Source organism: Cherax quadricarinatus, unplaced genomic scaffold, assembly GCF_038502225.1.
Source record: "Cherax quadricarinatus isolate ZL_2023a unplaced genomic scaffold, ASM3850222v1 Contig85, whole genome shotgun sequence".
NCBI lineage: Eukaryota > Metazoa > Arthropoda > Malacostraca > Decapoda > Parastacidae > Cherax > Cherax quadricarinatus.
Window position 1 is genome coordinate 65,001 of NW_027195111.1, and position 19,476 is coordinate 84,476.

Genomic DNA, 19,476 nt, shown 5'->3' on the forward strand with positions numbered 1-19,476 from the left:
GAGAATCTTGAAGAACAGGAGGAGAATGAGGTAATCAGTCCCTCAACCTTGAGTCGATGTGGTCAGTCCATCAAACTTGAATAGAATACCCAAGAGTTGCACATGTGTCTAATTTATCAACAGCTGATAATAAAGTTTTCTCTACTTTAGACTAGTCACAAGGATGTCAATAAGTGCCATCGGGCTGCTAACAGAGTCACTGGCTTCTTGGACCTCTTGGGGAGGGTCGATGGTGCTCGTGCAGGTCATTCATTACCTTTGGACAGCCGAGAACTGACAGCCTTTCCACACTTATGGGTCATTACCATTTCCTCAAAATGATGTTTGGACTACGCTCTTCCCCTATTACGTACGTACTGCTAACATTAGTCATATGTGTTATTCTGACACAAAAGACTGATGGTAAGTTTTGTTTACTAGTCAAGTCTTAACCAAGGCTGATTATCAATATAATCTAAAAGGAGCGCTAATTATTATTATAATCAAAAAGAAGCGCTAAGCCAAAGGAGCGCTAAACCACAAGGGCTTAACTGAGGCTGAATGAAATTAACCTGTAACTGAGCAAGAAACAGCTATTGTTTGGGCTTAAAACATTTGAGAGATACTGTAAACAGGATGAAATTCATACACCTTGTTCCAGAATTAACAATGGGTCCAGGGACTGTACCTCAAGATTACAGAGGCACATAAGGGGTCCAGTGGATGTACCTCAACATTACAGAGGCACATAAGGGGTCCAGTGGATGTACCTCAACATTACAGAGGTACATAATGGGTCCAAGGACTGTACCTCAACATTACAGAGGTACATAATGGGTCCAGGGACTGTACCTCAACATTACAGAGGTACATAATGGGTCCAGGGACTGTACCTCAACATTACAGAGGTACATAATGGGTCCAGGGACTGGGCCACAAAGTTTTGATAGCTGGACACGATACAGTGGTAGTGATCTATTTCCACATTAAGAATGATCAAGAGATCCAACCTGGTGTGATGAAGATCAAACACTCTGTATAACTAGCAGCTCCTGTCAGTGACTTTGATAATAAAGAATTATTGTGCCTAGTAAAGCTTCGTACACCTATCTGAAGAGTCCATCAGTTATTGCAAGGTCACTAGTGAATGTGACCCTGCAACTAATTCATGATGTACCAGGTGTTGCACACACACTGCCATGGATCGTTCTCTGCAACAAGTTGACTTGGCCTTATATGTCAACAGATATTTAAGAATACATAAACAAGTGTAAAGTGTGCATACAACACAAAGGTAATGTTAGAGTTTCTAACTCCATTCAGGTTTATCCTGCTACCAGAACCTTGAGAAAGAGTATCGGTTCACTTGTTGATCAGTTTCCAACATTCACTCCAAGCTAATAAGCATTGTGTGATGGTTCATCATTATATCTTTATTTACTACCAGTACATGTACAAGGTATACAAGTACACATACAAGGCATACAAGTACATGTACAAGGTATACAAGTACATGTACAAGGTATACAAGTACATGTACAAGGTATACAAGTACATGTACAAGGTATATTAACGGAGATTAACGGAGGAGAACAAGAGGATTCGTAGTAATCCTCCTGTTGTGAGTCCCCAGGTTAAGAGGGGAGGTTGGTCAGTGGCCGGGCAACATGGAACCAAGCTGAAGATCAAGAAAACGGTTGGAGAGGCAGAAACAACGAGAAACCAGAAGACTACCGTGGAAACTTCCAACCCATTCTCGGTGCTACCTGACGAATGTGAGTGTTCTACTGGGAATGCCACAACGAGCACCAAAGAAGCATTGGCAGACGTGAGTGAGACATCCCTAGAAACCCCAACGAAGACCATCGAGAACGTCTTCACGAATTCTACAAGTGGTGTAATGCTACCTGGCGAATGTGAGTCGACTACTCGGAGCATCACGACGGACGACGCCAAGGTAAAAACATTGTTGTTGTTGGGGATAGCCAGATTAGGTACATGGATAGGGCATTCTGCTTGAAGGATAGGAGTAGGAGGCAGAGAGTGTGTTTTCCTGGGGCTGGGATGAAGGATATTGTTAGCCGTCTGGATGACATCATGAGAGGTAATGGGAGCAATCCTATTATCTGTCTCAGTGCTGGAGGCAACGATGTTGGCAGACGTAGGAGTGAGGACCTGATTAGCAGGTATAGGTCAGCAATAGAGATAATTAGGAGGAAGGGTGGGAAACCTGTCATATGTGGCATTTTGCCAAGGAGAGGAGTTGGAAATGAATGGTTGTCCAGAGCAATTGGTGTCAATTGCTGGCTGGACAAATACTGTAAGGAAAATGCGGTAACATTCATTGACAACTGGGACCTCTTCTATGGCAGAAATGACATGTATGCCAGGGATGGGGTTCACTTATCTAGGTGTGGGGTGGGAGCACTGGCCAACGCAGTGGAGGGAGCTGTTAGGTCTTTAAACTAGGAATAGTTAGTGGTATGGGTTTTTGCGGGAAAACTGTGAAGTCTCAGGGTAGTAATATGAGTACTAGGAGAACTAGTAATAGGCAAAATAAGGTGGATATTGGAAAGCCAGTGGCACTAATTGACAAGGACAGTAATAGGTTTAGTGGAATAACAGAAAGGAGCAGGAAGGGTAAAGAGAGAGGAGGGTCTTTAAGTATTTATTACACAAATAGTCGCAGTGCTAGGAATAAGATAGACGAGTTGAGACTAGTTCCTAGTGCAGGTAACATAGATGTATTTGCCATTACTGAGACGTGGTTTAATTCAAAAAGTCGGGACATGCCTGCAGAATGTCACATTCAGGGTTTTAAATTGTTCCAAGTAGATAGAAGTATCGGGAAGGGGGGTGGGGTGGCACTGTATGTCCGAGATCGCTTGAACTGTTGCATAAAAACGGGTATTAAGTCTGAAGTAACACATACAGAGTCTGTTTGGATAGAATTTTCAGAGGGGCATGAAAAGTTAATTTTAGGTGTGATATACCGTCCCCCAAATTTAGATAGGGACCAGGGGAGACTACTATGGGAGGAAATTGCTAGGGCCACAAGGCACGATAATGTAGTAATTCTAGGAGACTTTAACTTTAGTCATATTGATTGGAATTTCTTGACTGGGAATTTAGAATCATACGACTTCTTAGAAGTAGTTCAGGATTGTTTTTTGAAGCAGTTTGTGACAGAACCTACAAGGGGTAATAACCTGCTTGACTTAGTTCTGGCAAACAATGAATCCCTTGTTAATAATTTAGAAGTTTCAGAGGAACTGGGTGCTAGCGACCACAAATCAATTACATTTAGAATTGAATGGAAGTATGATAGTAGGGATAACTCAGTAACAGTCCCAGATTTTCGCTTAGCAGATTACGATGGGCTTAGAGAACACTTATCATCTGTTGACTGGGGTAACGAAGAGAGCTATCAGTATGACAGTTTTCTGAACACAATACATGCTGCTCAAAGAACGTTTATCCCTTATAAAGAAATTAGATCAAATAGAAATGACCCAAAATGGATGAATAATAGGCTCAAATATCTACTAGGGCATAAGAAAGGAATTTATAGGCGTATCAAAAGAGGCGAGGGTCATCTTATGAATCAGTATATTGACATTAAGAGGGACATTAAAAAGGGGATAAGAAAAGCTAAAAGGGACTATGAAATTAAAGTTGCTAGGGATTCTAAAACTAACCCAAAAAGTTTTTTCCAGGTATATAGAACAAAAGTCAGAGATAAGATAGGTCCCCTTAAAAATAACTATGGGCATCTTACTGACAAAGAGAATGAAATGTGCTCGATTTTAAATAATTATTTTCTCTCGGTTTTTACACAGGAAGACACTAATAATATTCCGGTAATTAATTTTTATAGTGGGCTAGAAGAAGATAAATTATGTAACATCACAGTCACTAGTGAAATGGTTGTGAAGCAGATAGACCGACTGAAGCAAAATAAGTCACCGGGTCCTGATGAGGTTTTTTCAAGGGTTCTAAAGGAATGCAAAATGGAAGTCTGTGAACCATTAACTAATATTTTTAATTTATCTCTTCAAACAGGTGTAGTGTCTGATATGTGGAAGATGGCTAATGTAATTCCTATTTTTAAAACAGGGGACAACTCGTTACTGTCAAATTACCGCCCAATAAGCCTGACCTCAATTGTAGGCAAATTACTAGAGTCAATTATAGCTCAGATTATAAGAAGCCATCTCGATAAGCATAGCTTGATTAATGATACTCAGCATGGATTCACAAGAGGCCGGTCTTGTCTAACTAATTTATTAACTTTCTTCAGTAAAGCTTTTGAGGCTGTTGACCACGATAAAGAATTTGATATTATTTACTTAGATTTTAGTAAGGCATTTGATAGAGTTCCGCACCAAAGACTGTTGAAGAAAGTAGCAGCTCATGGCATTGGGGGAAGGGTGCTCTCGTGGATCGAATCATGGCTCACTGACAGGAAGCAAAGAGTGTCCATAAATGGGGTTAAATCCGAGTGGGGATCAGTAACAAGTGGCGTTCCACAGGGATCAGTCTTGGGCCCGTTGTTGTTTATAATATATATCAATGATCTTGATGAGGGAATTACTAGTGATATGAGCAAATTCGCTGATGACACATATGCAGTATAGTGTGATCCTTTATTGACAACGTTTCGCCCAACACAGTGGGCTTTTCTAAGTCACAAACAGATCTGTTTGTGACTTGAAAAGCTCAGTGTGGGCGAAACGTTGTCAATAAAGGATCGCATTATACTGCATATGTGTTTATATTTCCTTTGGCATACTACTATATAAAAAGCCCTTTCTTATGCAGGGCATTTCCGGCAAATTAGGTCAGTTGTGTCCCAGGATGCGACCCACACCAGTCCACTAACACCCAGGTACCCATTTTACTGATGAACACAGACATCCTGTGTAAGGAAACACATCCAGTGTTTCAACCCCTCCACTGGGAATCGAACCCGGACACTCTCCGTGTGAAGCAAGAGCATTTGCCACCAGGCCATGGGGCATACGATACTGTGAGTGGTAATGAGTACAAGGTTGGAGAAATGAACAGTGGTCAGTACAAGGCGTTGCATTTAGAGGTTAACTATCCTTCTGAACCAGTATCCTCTACTTCTAACAACCTGACACGGGTCCTGACTGCTGCTGCTACTCGTGGTCACCACAGGTGATCGCACCCCACGTGTCAGCCAGTGTCACCAAAGTTGACTCCTCTCAGTCACAAGTGTCAGCCACTATGACCCCTTCCCTAGATCACATAAACACTGCCTAGGCAGAGTTGGGGTGTACACAAAGATATTTTATTATCGCACCATCTTCAGTTTTTGTTATTCGTTGTCATCAGTGTGTGGGTCAGTTTCTACTGCACATATTATTCACGTCCACTACTTGTTCTGGATTATAACACATGACTTGTCTGTACCAAGTTCTCCCTCGCCTGATAGGTTATTAATCCCAGAACTCACAGATCACCTGAATACTGATCGATCTCAAATTCCTGTTACGATTCACTAAAATCTATTATGCTTTCAGTACAGTCTAAGAGCATATGTTTCTCTATTGAATAGCATTCTATTTAATGTATAGAATCATGCCCCAAGATTCAAAACTTGCGTCTACCAGTCAATTTATATTGTACGAAGAGGATGTCCGCATGTAGCATGACCGGAGCTGTCAATAGAATGTTGTCCTAAGAGTCTTAGGGGTCTCTGATGTTGACCTCCAGGTCAAACCTCCAGCTTGCTGGTTCCAGGGATGGCTGGTGAGGTTGCAGGTGTCTAGTTGAAGTGAAAAGATTAGGTTAGTCTCCCAGATGACATCATTTTCCAGCAATAAATGATGTCCAGAGTAGTTGTGCATCTCTCCACTGCACCGTTATGTGGGAACCCCAAACCTCACAACACTACTATATACTACTAATAACTACATCAACTAATAGTACTACTACTCAACTAATAGTACTACTCAACTAATAGAATTACTACTATTGTACAAGTAATGTATTCTCTTGTAGATATACCAGGAGGAATGTGCGATGGAGGGAGAGGGGAGATAGGTAGGGGGAGGTGGGGGATGGGTAGAGGGAGGGGGTGGATAGTAGGGGGTGTGGAGAGGAGGGGTTAGGGGGGGTTGAGGTGAAGGTAAACAGGAACACTCGTAGCAAGAAAAGTGAATGGGTATTGCTGGAGGGGAGAGGGGGGGGGTAGATGGTGGTTAGTAGTGGTAGACGATAGACAGTGATTGGCAGTGGTAGTAATGGTAGATAATGATAGTAGATGATGGTAGATAGTAGTTGTAGTGGTGGTAGTGATGGCGGTAGATGGTAGATAGTGGTAATGGTGGTATTGCCCATTATAGTACCCATAGTACAACCAGGTTGTTGCTTCCAGCATCTGTTAATTGTACTCACCTAATTGTGGTTGCAGGGGTAGATTCACAACTCCTGGCCCCACCTCTTCACTGGTGGCTACTAGGTCCACTCTCTCCCTGCTCCATGAGCTTTATCATACCTCTTCTTAAAGCTATGTATGGATCCTGTGTGTGTGTGTACTCATTTGTAGTTGCAGGGGTCGAGTCACAGCTCTGAGTGTGAACCTTCAGTTGACTGGAATTGTTGTGAATGAGCCCCACTCAGGGTTCTACCCCCTCTACCCACATCCCACCACACGTAACCACAACCCCCCCCCTCCACCGCCTAGGGCAACACCCTCCTTCCTGCTGGAATGAGACCACAAGTGTACTGGTAGTGGTGGTACTAGTGGTAGTACTAGTGGAGATAGTGATGGTAGTAGTGGTGGTAGTACTAGTGGTGGTAGTACTAGTGGTGGTAGTACAAGTGATGGTACTAGTGGTAGTGGTAGTACTAGTGTTGTCACACACTTGACAGGTGTCACACACACTTGTCACACACACTTGAGGTGTCAGTTACACTTGACAGCTGTCACACACACTTGACAGTCATCACACACACTTGACAGGTGTCTAACACACTTGACAGCCGTCACACATGACAGGTGTCACATACTTGATAGGTGTAACACTTGACAGCTGTCAAGTGACAGGTACTCACCCCTGACTGGTAGAAGAGTTTGTAGTGTTGTGGTTCCCCCTCTGGGTGGGTGGGGGTCACCCCCTCCCCCAGGACGTGGGTAGGGGTCACCCCCTCCTCCAAGAAGTGGGTAGGGGTCACCCCCTCCTCCAAGACGTGGGTAGGGGTCACCCCCTCCTCCAAGACGTGGGTAGGGGTCACCCCCTCCTCCAAGACGTGGGTAGGGGTCACCCCTTCCCCCAAGGCGTGGGTAGGGGTCACCCCATCCCCCAAGACGTGGGTGGGGGTTCCCCCCTCCCCATGATCGTGGGTAGGGGACATCCCTTCCCCCAAGGTACCCCGAGGGGCCACCAGGACCACCACCAGGGCCACCAGACAGTCACATGGCCACTGTGGGAGCATCCTCAAAGAGGTGGGTGGGGGCGACGCTCCCCTCCTCTAAAACTGGGTACAAGGGGGGATGCTGGTACCCTCCTCCTCCTGCCGGATTACCAAGGGTACTGCGAAGACCCGCCCGGGTACATTGCTTTTATACCCACCCTCTGGAGGGTAGGGGACGGGGCAGGGGTAGAGTAATGAATGAAGTTCCTCCCACCCTTGTATACCTGTTTAGTGGGTGGGGAGGGTGTAATGGTGGGTGGGGGAGGGTGTTATTGTGGGTGAGATGGTATTGTGGGTGGGGGCGGGTGGTGTGGGTGGGGGTGTTGGGGGTGGGAGAGGGTGTTATTGTGGGTGAGATGTTATTGTGGCTGGGGGACGGTGTTGTGGGTGGGGGAGGGTGTTTTGGGTGGGGGGGTGTTGTGGGTGGGAGAGGGTGTTATTGTGGGTGAGATGTTACTGTGAGTGGGGGAGGGTGTTGTTGGTGGGGGTGTTATTGTGGGTGGGGGACGGTGTTGTGGGTGGGGGAGGGTGTTATTGTGGGTGGGGGTGTTATTGTGGGTGGGGGAGGGTGTTATTGTGGGTGGGGGATGGTGTTGTGGGTGTGTTGTTATTGTGGATGGGGGACGGTGTTGTGGGTGGGGAGGGTGTTATTGTGGGAAGGGGTGTTATGTGTGGGGGTATTATTGTGGGTGGGGGAGGGTGTTATTGTGGGTGGGGAGGGTGTTGTGGGTGGGGGAGGGTGTTACAGTGGGTGGGGGAGGGGTATTATAGTGGGTGGGGGAGGGTGTTATTGTGGGTGGGGAGGGTGTTGTGGGTGGGGAGAGGTATTATAGTGGGAGCAGTGAGGGTGGGTCTGCAGTTCATGGCTTGTTATTCAGCTAAGTACCAGGATTATCAGCAACAATTACAAGATGACTGAGTCGTAAGCCAGCGTAAGGCCTCAGCTGTGGGTCATCATCTAAGCCCCGCGTCAGGAAGCACTTGTTCTGTTTCCAAACGAACCTTCTCTATCCTATGGCCTATCAGCAAGCCTACTCACCACTGGGAAAGAGGTCATGGACCTGGTACTTGCCCTGGAACATTACAACGTGTTCTTGACCAGTTCACCTCATGTGGTCACCGTCTTCAGTGACCACAATCCTCTGACCTAAGGTCTATGAGGACCAACAATGATATGCTGGGTACTGCATCTACAGCCCATTAGTATTTAGTGTTTAGTACCTTGGTGTGAAGCCCTCTTACACTAGTACCTTGCTGTGAGACCCTCTTCTTACACTAGTACCTTGCTGTGAGGCCCTCTTCTTACACTAGTACCTTGCTGTGAGGCCCTCTTCTTACACTAGTACCTTGCTGTGAGGCCCTCTTCTTACACTAGTACCTTGCTGTGAGGCCCTCTTCTTACACTAGTACCTTGCTGTGAGGCCCTCTTACACTAGTACCTTGCTGTGAGGCCCTCTTACACTAGTACCTTGCTGTGAAGCCCTCTTACACTAGTACCTTGCTGTGAGGCCCTCTTCTTACACTAAAACCTTGCTGTGAGGCCCTCTTACACTAGTACCTTGCTGTGAGGCCCTCTTACACTAGTACCTTGCTGTGAGACGCTCTTACACTAGTACCTTGCTGTGAAGCTCTCTTAAACTAGTACCTTGCTGTGAGGCTCTCTTCGTACACTAGTACCTTGCTGTGAGGCCCTCTTCTTACACTAGTACCTTGCTGTGAGGCCCTCTTCTTACACTAGTACCTTGCTGTGAGACCCTCTTCTTACACTAGTACCTTGCTGTGAGGCCCTCTTCTTACACTAGTACCTTTCTGTGAGGCCCTCTTCTTACACTAGTACCTTGCTGTGAGACCCTCTTCTTACACTAGTACCTTGCTGTGAGACCCTCTTCTTACACTAGTACCTTGCTGTGAGACCCTCTTCTTACACTAGTACCTTGCTGTGAGACCCTCTTCTTACACAAGTACCTTGCTGTGAGACCCTCTTCTTACACTAGTACCTTGCTGTGAGACCCTCTTCTTACACTAGTACCTTGCTGTGAGACCCTCGTCTTACACTAGTACCTTGCTGTGAGACCCTCTTCTTACACTAGTACCTTGCTGTAAGGCCCTCTTACACTAGTACCTTGCTGTGAGGCCCTCTTACACTAGTACCTTGCTGTGAAGCCCTCTTACACTAGTACCTTGCTGTGAGGCCCTCTTCTTACACTAGTACCTTGCTGTGAGGCCCTCTTCTTACACTAATACCTTGCTGTGAGGCCCTCTTACACTAGTACCTTGCTGTGAGGCCCTCTTACACTAGTACCTTGCTGTGAGGCCCTCTTACACTAGTACCTTGCTGTGAAGCCCTCTTACACTAGTACCTTGATGTGAGGCCTTCTTACACTAGTACCTTGCTGTGAGACCCTCTTCTTACACTAGTACTTTGCTCTGAGGCCCTCTTCTTACACTAGTACCTTGCTGTGAGACCCTCTTCTTACACTAGTACCTTGCTGTGAGACCCTCTTTTTACACTAGTACCTTGCTGTGAGACCCTCTTCTTACACTAGTACTTTGCTCTGAGGCCCTCTTCTTACACTAGTACCTTGCTGTGAGACCCTCTTCTTACACTAGTACCTTGCTGTGAGACCCTCTTCTTACACTAGTACCTTGGTGTGAGACCCTCTTACACTAGTACCTTGCTGTGAGGCCTTCTTACACTAGTACCTTGCTGTGAGACTCTCTTCTTACACTAGTACTTTGCTCTGAGGCCCTCTTCTTACACTAGTACCTTGCTGTGAGACCCTCTTCTTACACTAGTACCTTGCTGTGAGACCCTCTTTTTACACTAGTACCTTGCTGTGAGACCCTCTTACACTAGTACCTTGCTGTGAGGCCCTCTTCTTACACTAGTACCTTGCTGTGAGACCCTCTTCTTACACTAGTACCTTGCTGTGAGACCCTCTTCTTACACTAGTACCTTGCTGTGAGACCCTCTTACACTAGTACCGTGCTGTGAGGCCCTCTTACACTAGTACATTGCGGTGAGACCCTCTTACACTAGTACCTTGCTGTGAGACCCTCTTCTTACACTAGTACCTTGCTGTGAGACCCTCTTCTTACACTAGTACCTTGCTGTGAGACCCTCTTCTTACACTAGTACCTTGCTGTGAGACCCTCTTCTTACACTAGTACCTTGCTGTGAGACCCTCTTCTTACACTAGTACCTTGCTGTGAGACCCTCTTCTTACACTAGTACCTTGCTGTGAGACCCTCTTCTTACACTAGTACCTTGCTGTGAGACCCTCTTCTTACACTAGTACCTTGCTGTGAGGCCCTCTTCTTACACTAGTACCTTGCTGTGAGGCCCTCTTCTTACACTAGTACCTTGCTGTGAGGCCCTCTTACACTAGTACCTTGCTGTGAGACCCTCTTCTTACACTAGTACCTTGCTGTGAGACCCTCTTCTTACACTAGTACCTTGTTGTGAGACCCTCTTACACTAGTACCTTGCTGTGAGACCCTCTTCTTACACTAGTACCTTGCTGTGAGACCCTCTTACACTAGTGCCTTGCTGTGAGACCCTCTTCTCAGACTAGTACCTTGCTGTGAGACCCTCTTCTCAGACTAGTACCTTGCTGTGAGACCCTCTTCATACACTAGTACCTTGCTGTGAGGCCCTCTTCTCAGACTAGTACCTTGCTTTGAGACCCTCATCTTACACTAGTACCTTGCTGTGAGACCCTCTTCTTACACTAGTACCTTGCTGTGAGACCGTCTTCATACACTAGTACCTTGCTGTGAGGCCCTCTTCTTACACTAGTACCTCGCTGTGAGACCCTCTTCTTACACTAGTACCTTTCTGTGAGACCCTCTTCTTACACTAGTACCTTGCTGTGAGACCCTCTTCTTACACTAGTACCTTGCTGTGAGACCCTCTTCTTACACTAGTACCTTGCTGTGAGACCCTCTTCTTACACTAGTACCTCGCTGTGAGACCCTCTTCTCAGACTAGTACCTTGCTGTGAGACCCTCTTTTTACACTAGTACCTTGCTGTGAGACCCTCTTCTTACACTAGTACCTTGCTGTGAGACCCTCTTACACTAGTACCTTGCTGTGAGACCCTCTTCTTACACTAGTACCTTGCTGTGAGACCCTCTTACACTAGTACCTTGCTGTGAGACCCTCTTCCTACACTAGTACCTTGCTGTGAGACCCTCTTCTTACACTAGTGCCTTGCTGTGAGGCCCTTTTCTTACACTAGTACCTTGCTGTGAGACCCTCTTCTTACACTAGTACCTTGCTGTGAGACCCTCTTCTTACACTAGTACCTTGCTGTGAGACCCTCTTCTCAGACTAGTACCTTGCTGTGAGGCCCTCTTCTCAGACTAGTACCTTGCTTTGAGACCCTCATCTTACACTAGTACCTTGCTGTGAGACCCTCTTCTTACACTAGTACCTTGCTGTGAGACCGTCTTCATACACTAGTACCTTGCTGTGAGGCCCTCTTCTTACACTAGTACCTTTCTGTGAGACCCTCTTCTTACACTAGTACCTTGCTGTGAGACCCTCTTCTTACACTAGTACCTTGCTGTGAGACCCTCTTCTTACACTAGTACCTTGCTGTGAGACCCTCTTCTTACACTAGTACCTTGCTGTGAGACCCTCTTCTCAGACTAGTACCTTGCTGTGAGACCCTCTTTTTACACTAGTACCTTGCTGTGAGACCCTCTTCTTACACTAGTACCTTGCTGTGAGGCCCTCTTCTTAAGCTAGCACCTTGCTGTGAGACCCTTTTCTTACACTAGTACCTTGCTGTGAGGCCCTCTTACACTTGTACCTTGCTGTGAGACCCTCTTCTTACACTAGTACCTTGCTGTGAGGCCATCTTCTTACACTAGTACCTTGCTGTGAGACCCTCTTCTTACACTAGTACCTTGCTGTGAGACCCTCTTCTTACACTAGTACCTTGCTGTGATACCCTCTTCTTACCCTTGTACCTTGCTGTGAGACCCTCTTACACTAGTACCTTGCTGTGAGACCCTCTTCTTACACTAGTACCTTGCTGTGAGACCCTCTTCTTACACTATTACCTTGCTGTGAGACCCTCTTCTCAGACTAGTACCTTGCTGTGAGGCCCTCTTCTTACACTAGTACCTTGCTGTGAGACCCTCTTCTTACACTAGTACCTTGCTGTGAGACCCTCTTCTTACACTAGTACCTTGCTGTGAGACCCTCTTCTTACACTAGTCCCTTGCTGTGAGAACGTCTTCATAGACTAGTACCTTGCTGTGAGGCCCTCTTCTTACACTAGTACCTTTCTGTGAGACCCTCTTCTTACACTAGTACCTTGCTGTGAGACCCTCTTCTAACACTAGTACCTTGCTGTGAGACCCTCTTCTTACACTAGTACCTTGCTGTGAGACCCTCTTCTTACACTAGTACCTTGCTGTGAGACCCTCTTACACTAGTACCTTGCTGTGAGACCCTCTTCTTAAACTAGTACCTTGCTGTGAGACCCTCTTACACTAGTACCTTGCTGTGAGATCCTCTTCCTACACTAGTACCTTGCTGTGAGACCCTCTTCTTACACTAGTACCTTGCTGTGAGACCCTCTTACACTAGTACCTTGCTGTGAGACCCTCTTCTTACACTAGTACCTTGCTGTGAGACCCTCTTACACTAGTACCTTGCTGTGAGATCCTCTTCCTACACTAGTACCTTGCTGTGAGACCCTCTTCTTACACTAGTACCTTGCCGTGAGGCCCTCTTCTTACACTAGTACCTTGCTGTGAGGCCCTCTTCTTACACTAGCACCTTGCTGTGAGACCCTCTTACAGCAGTACCTTGCTGTGAGGCCCTCTTACACTTGTACCTTGCTGTGAGACCCTCTTCTTACACTAGTACCTTGCTGTGAGGCCCTCTTCTTACACTAGTACCTTGCTGTGAGACCCTCTTCTTACACTAGTACCTTGCTGTGAGACCCTCTTCTTACACTTGTACCTTGGTGTGAGACCCTCTTACACTAGTACCTTGCTGTGAGGCCCTCTTCTTACACTAGTACCTTGCTGTGAGACCCTCTTCTTACACTAGTACCTTGCTGTGAGACCCTCTTCTTACACTAGTACCTTGCTGTGAGACCCTCTTCTTACACTAGTACCTTGCTGTGAGACCCTCTTCTTAGACTAGTACCTTGCTGTGAGGCCCTCTTCTTACACTAGTACCTTCCTGTGAGACCCTCTTCTTACACTAGTACCTTGCTGTGAGACCCTCTTCTTACACTAGTACCTTGCTGTGAGACTCTCTTCTTACACTAGTACCTTTCTGTGAGACCCTCTTCTTACACTAGTACCTTGCTGTGAGACCCTCTTCTTACACTAGTACCTTGCTGTGAGGCCCTCTTCTTACACTAGTACCTTTCTGTGAGACCCTCTTCTTACAATAGTACCTTGCTGTGAGACCCTCTTCTTAGACTAGTACCTTGCTGTGAGGCCCTCTTCTTACACTAGTACCTTTCTGTGAGACCCTCTTCTTACACTAGTACCTTGCTGTGAGGCCCTCTTACACTAGTACCTTGCTGTGAGACCCTCTTCTTACACTAGTACCTTGCTGTGAGACCCTCTTACACTAGTACCTTGCTGTGAGACCCTCTTCTTACACTAGTACCTTGCTGTGAGGCCCTCTTCTTACACTAGTACCTTGCTGTGAGACCCTCTTCTGACACTAGTACCTTGCTGTGAGACCCTCTTCTTACACTAGTACCTTGCTGTGAGACCCTCTTCTTACACTAGTACCTTGCTGTGAGACCCTCTTCTTACACTAGTACCTTGCTGTGAGACCCTCTTCTTACACTAGTACCTTGCTGTGAGACCCTCTTCTTACACTAGTACCTTGCTGTGAGACCCTCTTCTTACACTAGTACCTTGCTGTGAGACCCTCTTCTTACACTAGTACCTTGCTGTGAGACCCTCTTCTTACACTAGTACCTTGCTGTGAGACCCTCTTCTTACACTAGTACCTTGCTGTGAGACCCTCTTCTTACACTAGTACCTTGCTGTGAGGCACTCTTCTTACACTAGTACCTTGCTGTGAGACCCTCTTACACTAGTACCTTGCTGTGAGGCCCTCTTCTTACACTAATACCTTGCTGTGAGACCCTCTTCTTACACTAGTACCTTGGTGTGAGACTCTCTTACACTAGTACCTTGCTGTGAGACCCTCTTACACTAGTACCTTGCTGTGAGACCCTCTTACACTAGTACCTTGCTGTGAGACCCTCTTCTTACACTAGTACCTTGCTGTGAGACCCTCTTACACTAGTACCTTGCTGTGAGACCCTCTTACACTAGTACCTTGCTGTGAGACCCTCTTACACTAGTACCTTGCTGTGAGACCCTCTTACACTAGTACCTTGCTGTGAGACCCTCTTACACTAGTACCTTGCTGTGAGACCCTCTTACACTAGTACCTTGCTGTGAGACCCTCTTACACTAGTACCTTGCTGTGAGACCCTCTTCTTACACTAGTACCTTGCTGTGAGACCCTCTTCTTACACTAGTACCTTTCTGTGAGACCCTCTTCTTACACTAGTACCTTGCTGTGAGGCCCTCTTACACTAGTACCGTGCTGTGAGACCCTCTTCTTACACTAGTACCTTGCTGTGAGACCCTCTTACACTAGTACCTTGCTGTGAGACCCTCTTCTTACACTAGTACCTTGCTGTGAGGCCCTCTTCTTACACTAGTACCTTGCTGTGAGACCCTCTTCTGACACTAGTACCTTGCTGTGAGACCCTCTTCTTACACTAGTACCTTGCTGTGAGACCCTCTTACACTAGTACCTTGCTGTGAGACCCTCTTCTGACACTAGTACCTTGCTGTGAGACCCTCTTCTTACACTAGTACCTTGCTGTGAGACCCTCTTTTTACACTAGTACCTTGCTGTGAGACCCTCTTGTTACACTAGTACCTTGCTGTGAGACCCTCTTCTTACACTAGTACCTTGCTGTGAGACCCTCTTCTTACTCTAGTACCTTGCTGTGAGGCCCTCTTCTTACACTAGTACCTTGCTGTGAGACCCTCTTCTTACACTAGTACCTTGCTGTGAGACCCTCTTCTTACTCTAGTACCTTGCTGTGAGACCCTCTTCTTACACTAGTACCTTGCTGTGAGACCCTCTTCTTACACTAGTACCTTGCTGTGAGACCCTCTTCTTACTCTAGTACCTTGCTGTGAGACCCTCTTCTTACACTAGTACCTTGCTGTGAGGCACTATTCTTACACTAGTACCTTGCTGTGAGACCCTCTTACACTAGTACCTTGCTGTGATGCCCTCTTCTTACACTAATACCTTGCTGTGAGACCCTCTTACACTAGTACCTTGCTGTGAGACCCTCTTACACTAGTACCTTGCTGTGAGACCCTCTTACACTAGTACCTTGCTGTGAGACCCTCTTCTTACACTATTACCTTGCTGTGAGACCCTCTTACACTAGTACCTTGCTGTGAGACCCTCTTACACTAGTACCTTGCTGTGAGACCCTCTTACACTAGTACCTTGCTGTGAGACCCTCTTACACTAGTACCTTGCTGTGAGACCCTCTTACACTAGTACCTTGCTGTGAGACCCTCTTCTTACACTAGTACCTTGCTGTGAGACCCTCTTCTTACACTAGTACCTTGCTGTGAGGCCCTCTTGTTAGGCGACACGTGTGTGTTGTACTCACCTATTTGTACTCACCTATTTGTGGTTGCAGGGGTCGCGTCATAGCTCCTGGCCCCGCCTCTTCACTGATTGCTACTAGGTCCTCTCTCTCCCTGCTCCATGAGCTTTATCATACCTCGCCTTAAAACTATGTATGGTTCCTGCCTCTACCACATCACCTTCTAGGCTATTCCATGGCCTGACAACTCTATGACTGAAGAAATACTTCCTAACATCCCTTTGATTCATCTGAGTCTTCAACTTCCAATTGTGACCTCTTGTGTCTGTGTCCCATCTCTGGAACATCCCGTCTTTGTCCACCTCGTCTATTCCGCGCAGTATTTTATGTGTCGTTATCATGTCTCCCCTGACCCTCCTGGCCTCCAGTGTCGTCAGGCCGATTTCCCTCAACCTTTCTTCGTAGGACAATCCCCGTAGCTCTGGGACTAGTCTTGTTGCAAACCTTTGCACTTTCTCTAATTTCTTGACGTGCTTGACTAGGTGTGGATTCCAAACTGGTGCTGCATACTCCAGTATGGGCCTGACGTAAATGGTATACAGAGTCTTGAACGACTCCTTACTGAGGTATCGGAACGCTATCCGTAGGTTTGCCAGGCGCCCGTATGCTGCAGCAGTTATCTGATTGATGTGCGCCTCAGGAGATATGCTCGGTGTTATACTCACCCCCAGATCTTTTTCCTTGAGTGAGGTTTGCAGACTTTGGCCATCTAAACTATATTGTGCCTGCGGTCTTCTTTGCCCTTCCCCAATCTTCATGACTTTGCATTTGGCAGGGTTAAACTCAAGGAGCCAGTTGCTGGACCAGGCTTGTAGCCTGTCCAAGTCTCTTTGTAGTCCTGCCTGATCCTCATCCGATTTGATTCTTCTCATTAACTTCACATCATCCGCAAACAAGGACACTTCTGAGTCTATCCCTTCCGTTATGTCATTCACATATACCAAGAACAGCACAGGTCCAAGGACTGACCCCTGTGGAACCCCGCTTGTCACAGACGCCCACTCTGACACCTCGTCACGTACCATGACTCGTTGTTGCCTCCCTGTAAGGTATTCTCTTATCCATTGCAGTGCCTTTCCTGTTATGTGTGCCTGATCCTCTAGCTTTTGCAGTAACCTCTTGTGAGGAACTGTGTCGAAGGCCTTCTTGCAGTCCAAAAATATGCAGTCGATCCACCCCTCTCTCTCTTGTCTTACTTCTGTCACCTTGTCATAAAACTCTAGTAGGTTTATGACACAGGATTTTCCTTCCCTGAAACCGTGCTGGTTGTCAATTATACACTTGTTTCTTTCCAGGTGCTCCACCACTCTCCTCCTGATGATCTTCTCCATGACCTTGCATACTATACACGTTAGTGATACAGGTCTGTAGTTTAGTGCCTCATGTCTGTCTCCCTTTTTAAAAATTGGGACTACATTTGCCATCTTCTATACCTCAGGGAGTTGCCCAGTTTCAAATGATGTGTTGAAGATCTTTGTCAATGGTACATACAATGTCTCTGCTCCCTCTTTAAGGACCCACGGAGAGATGTTGTCTGGTCCCACCGCCTTTGAGGTGTCAAGCTCGCATAGCAGCTTCTTCACCTCCTCCTTGGTTATATGTACCTCATCCAGCACTTGCTGGTGCACCCCCCTGCTCTGATTTCCTGAAGTCCTACTGGTTTCCACTGTAAATACCTCTTTAAATCTTGTGTTGAGCTCCTGACATACCTCTTGGTCGTTTCTTGTGAATTCCCCATCACCCTTCCTCAGTCTGATTACCTGGTCCTTGACTGTTGTTTTCCTCCTGATGTGGCTGTACAACAGCTTCGGGTCAGTCTTTACTTTTGATGCTATGTCATTTTCATATTGTCTCTGAGCCTCCCTTCTTATCTGTGCATATTCGTTTCTGGCTCTTCGGCTGATATCTTTATTTTCCTGAGTTCTCTGTCTTCTGTACCTTTTCCATTCTCTAGTACACCTAGTTTTTGCCTCCCTACACCTTTGGGTGAACCAAGGACTCATTCTGTTCTTCCCATTATTTCTGTTTCCCTTGGGAACAAACCTCTCCTCTGCCTCCTTGCATTTTGTTGCTACATATTATTATAATCAAAAAGAAGCGCTAAGCCACAAGGGCTATACAGCGCTGCAGGGTAGGGAAGGAAGCGAGGGTATTGGATGGCAGAAGGGAGGAGGGATGATCAGCAGGTTACAGAAAACAGCGGGGCAGGGGATAGTACGGGGGTAGAGGGTAGCAAGAGATTGAAGTAGAAAGGGCTGAAGGTATCAGAATTTGTGAAGTAAGTCAGTTGTTGTCAAAAAGTCAATGAGAGAGTCCGGATGAAAGGTGGGTCCATCAGCGAGAAGGGAAGGTAAAGAGAGAGCAGCGGAGCGAAGACGACGACAGAGGTAAATTCTGCGTGCTCGTTGATAAAGTGGGCAGTCCAACAGAATGTGGCTGACTGATAATGGAGCTTGGCAATTCTCACAGAGAGGAGCAAGACGCCTCTCCATGAGATATCCATGAGTAAGACGAGTATGGCCAATGCGAAGACGGGAGAGAGTAGTCTCCCAACCTCGACACTGGTGATAAGAAGACGGCCAGTAACCTATACTCGGTTTAATAGATTGAAGTTTGTTGCCGAGCATAGTAGACCAACGTTGTTGCCAATGGGTGTGAAGGTGGGAAGATATTGCAGCAAAATAGTCCGTAAATGGAATACCTCTATAAGAAACTGGTAGGTCATGTACTGCTGACCGCGCAGCAGTGTCTGCCTGTTCATTGCCCTGTATGTCAACATGACCAGGGACCCAACAAAAAACAATATCTTTATGCTTGGTAAAGATGCGGCATAGCCAAAGTTGGATACGGAGGACTAAGGGGTGAGGTGTATCAAATTTTTGTATAGCCTGTAAAGCACTAAGGGAGTCTGAGACAACCACAAATGATGACACAGGCATAGATGCAATACGGATAAGTGCTGTAAGGATGGCATATAATTCAGCAGTAAAAATATTAGCCGAAGATAGTAAATGCCCTTGTACGACGCTGTCCGGAAACACTGCTGCGAATCCTATGCCGTCAGAAGACTTAGAGCCATCTGTGTACACAGCAATGGCATGAGAATGAGAGTGAAAGTGGTCAAGAAAAAGAGAGCGGGAAACGACCGTAGACAGTTGGGCTTTCGAGCAAGGGAGGGAGAAAGAACAGACTCGAACAGCTGGAACTTCCCAGGGGGGTAGGGAAAAGTGAGATGCTACATGTACATAGAAAGGTGGTAGTTGAAGAGAAGACAAGAGCGAATGAAGGCGGAGAGAGAAGGGACGGAGTAAACAGGGGCGGCGAACAAATAAAGAATGTCTACTAAGATCAGTGA

The 19,476-nt window shown here is 46.5% G+C and overlaps 1 protein-coding gene across 1 annotated transcript in view; it reads right to left on the reverse strand.

The window, feature by feature from the left end:
- The window catches only part of LOC128704497 (protein giant-lens-like), a 13,528-nt gene extending 5,996 nt beyond the window's left edge, over nt 1-7,532 (reverse strand). The window contains exon 1 of the mRNA XM_070080028.1: nt 7,063-7,532. Within this exon, the coding sequence (XP_069936129.1) occupies nt 7,063-7,443 (381 nt within the window). The 5' untranslated portion in view covers nt 7,444-7,532. The remainder of the gene's footprint in view (nt 1-7,062) is intronic.
- Nucleotides 7,533-19,476: the final 11,944 nt, after the last annotated feature.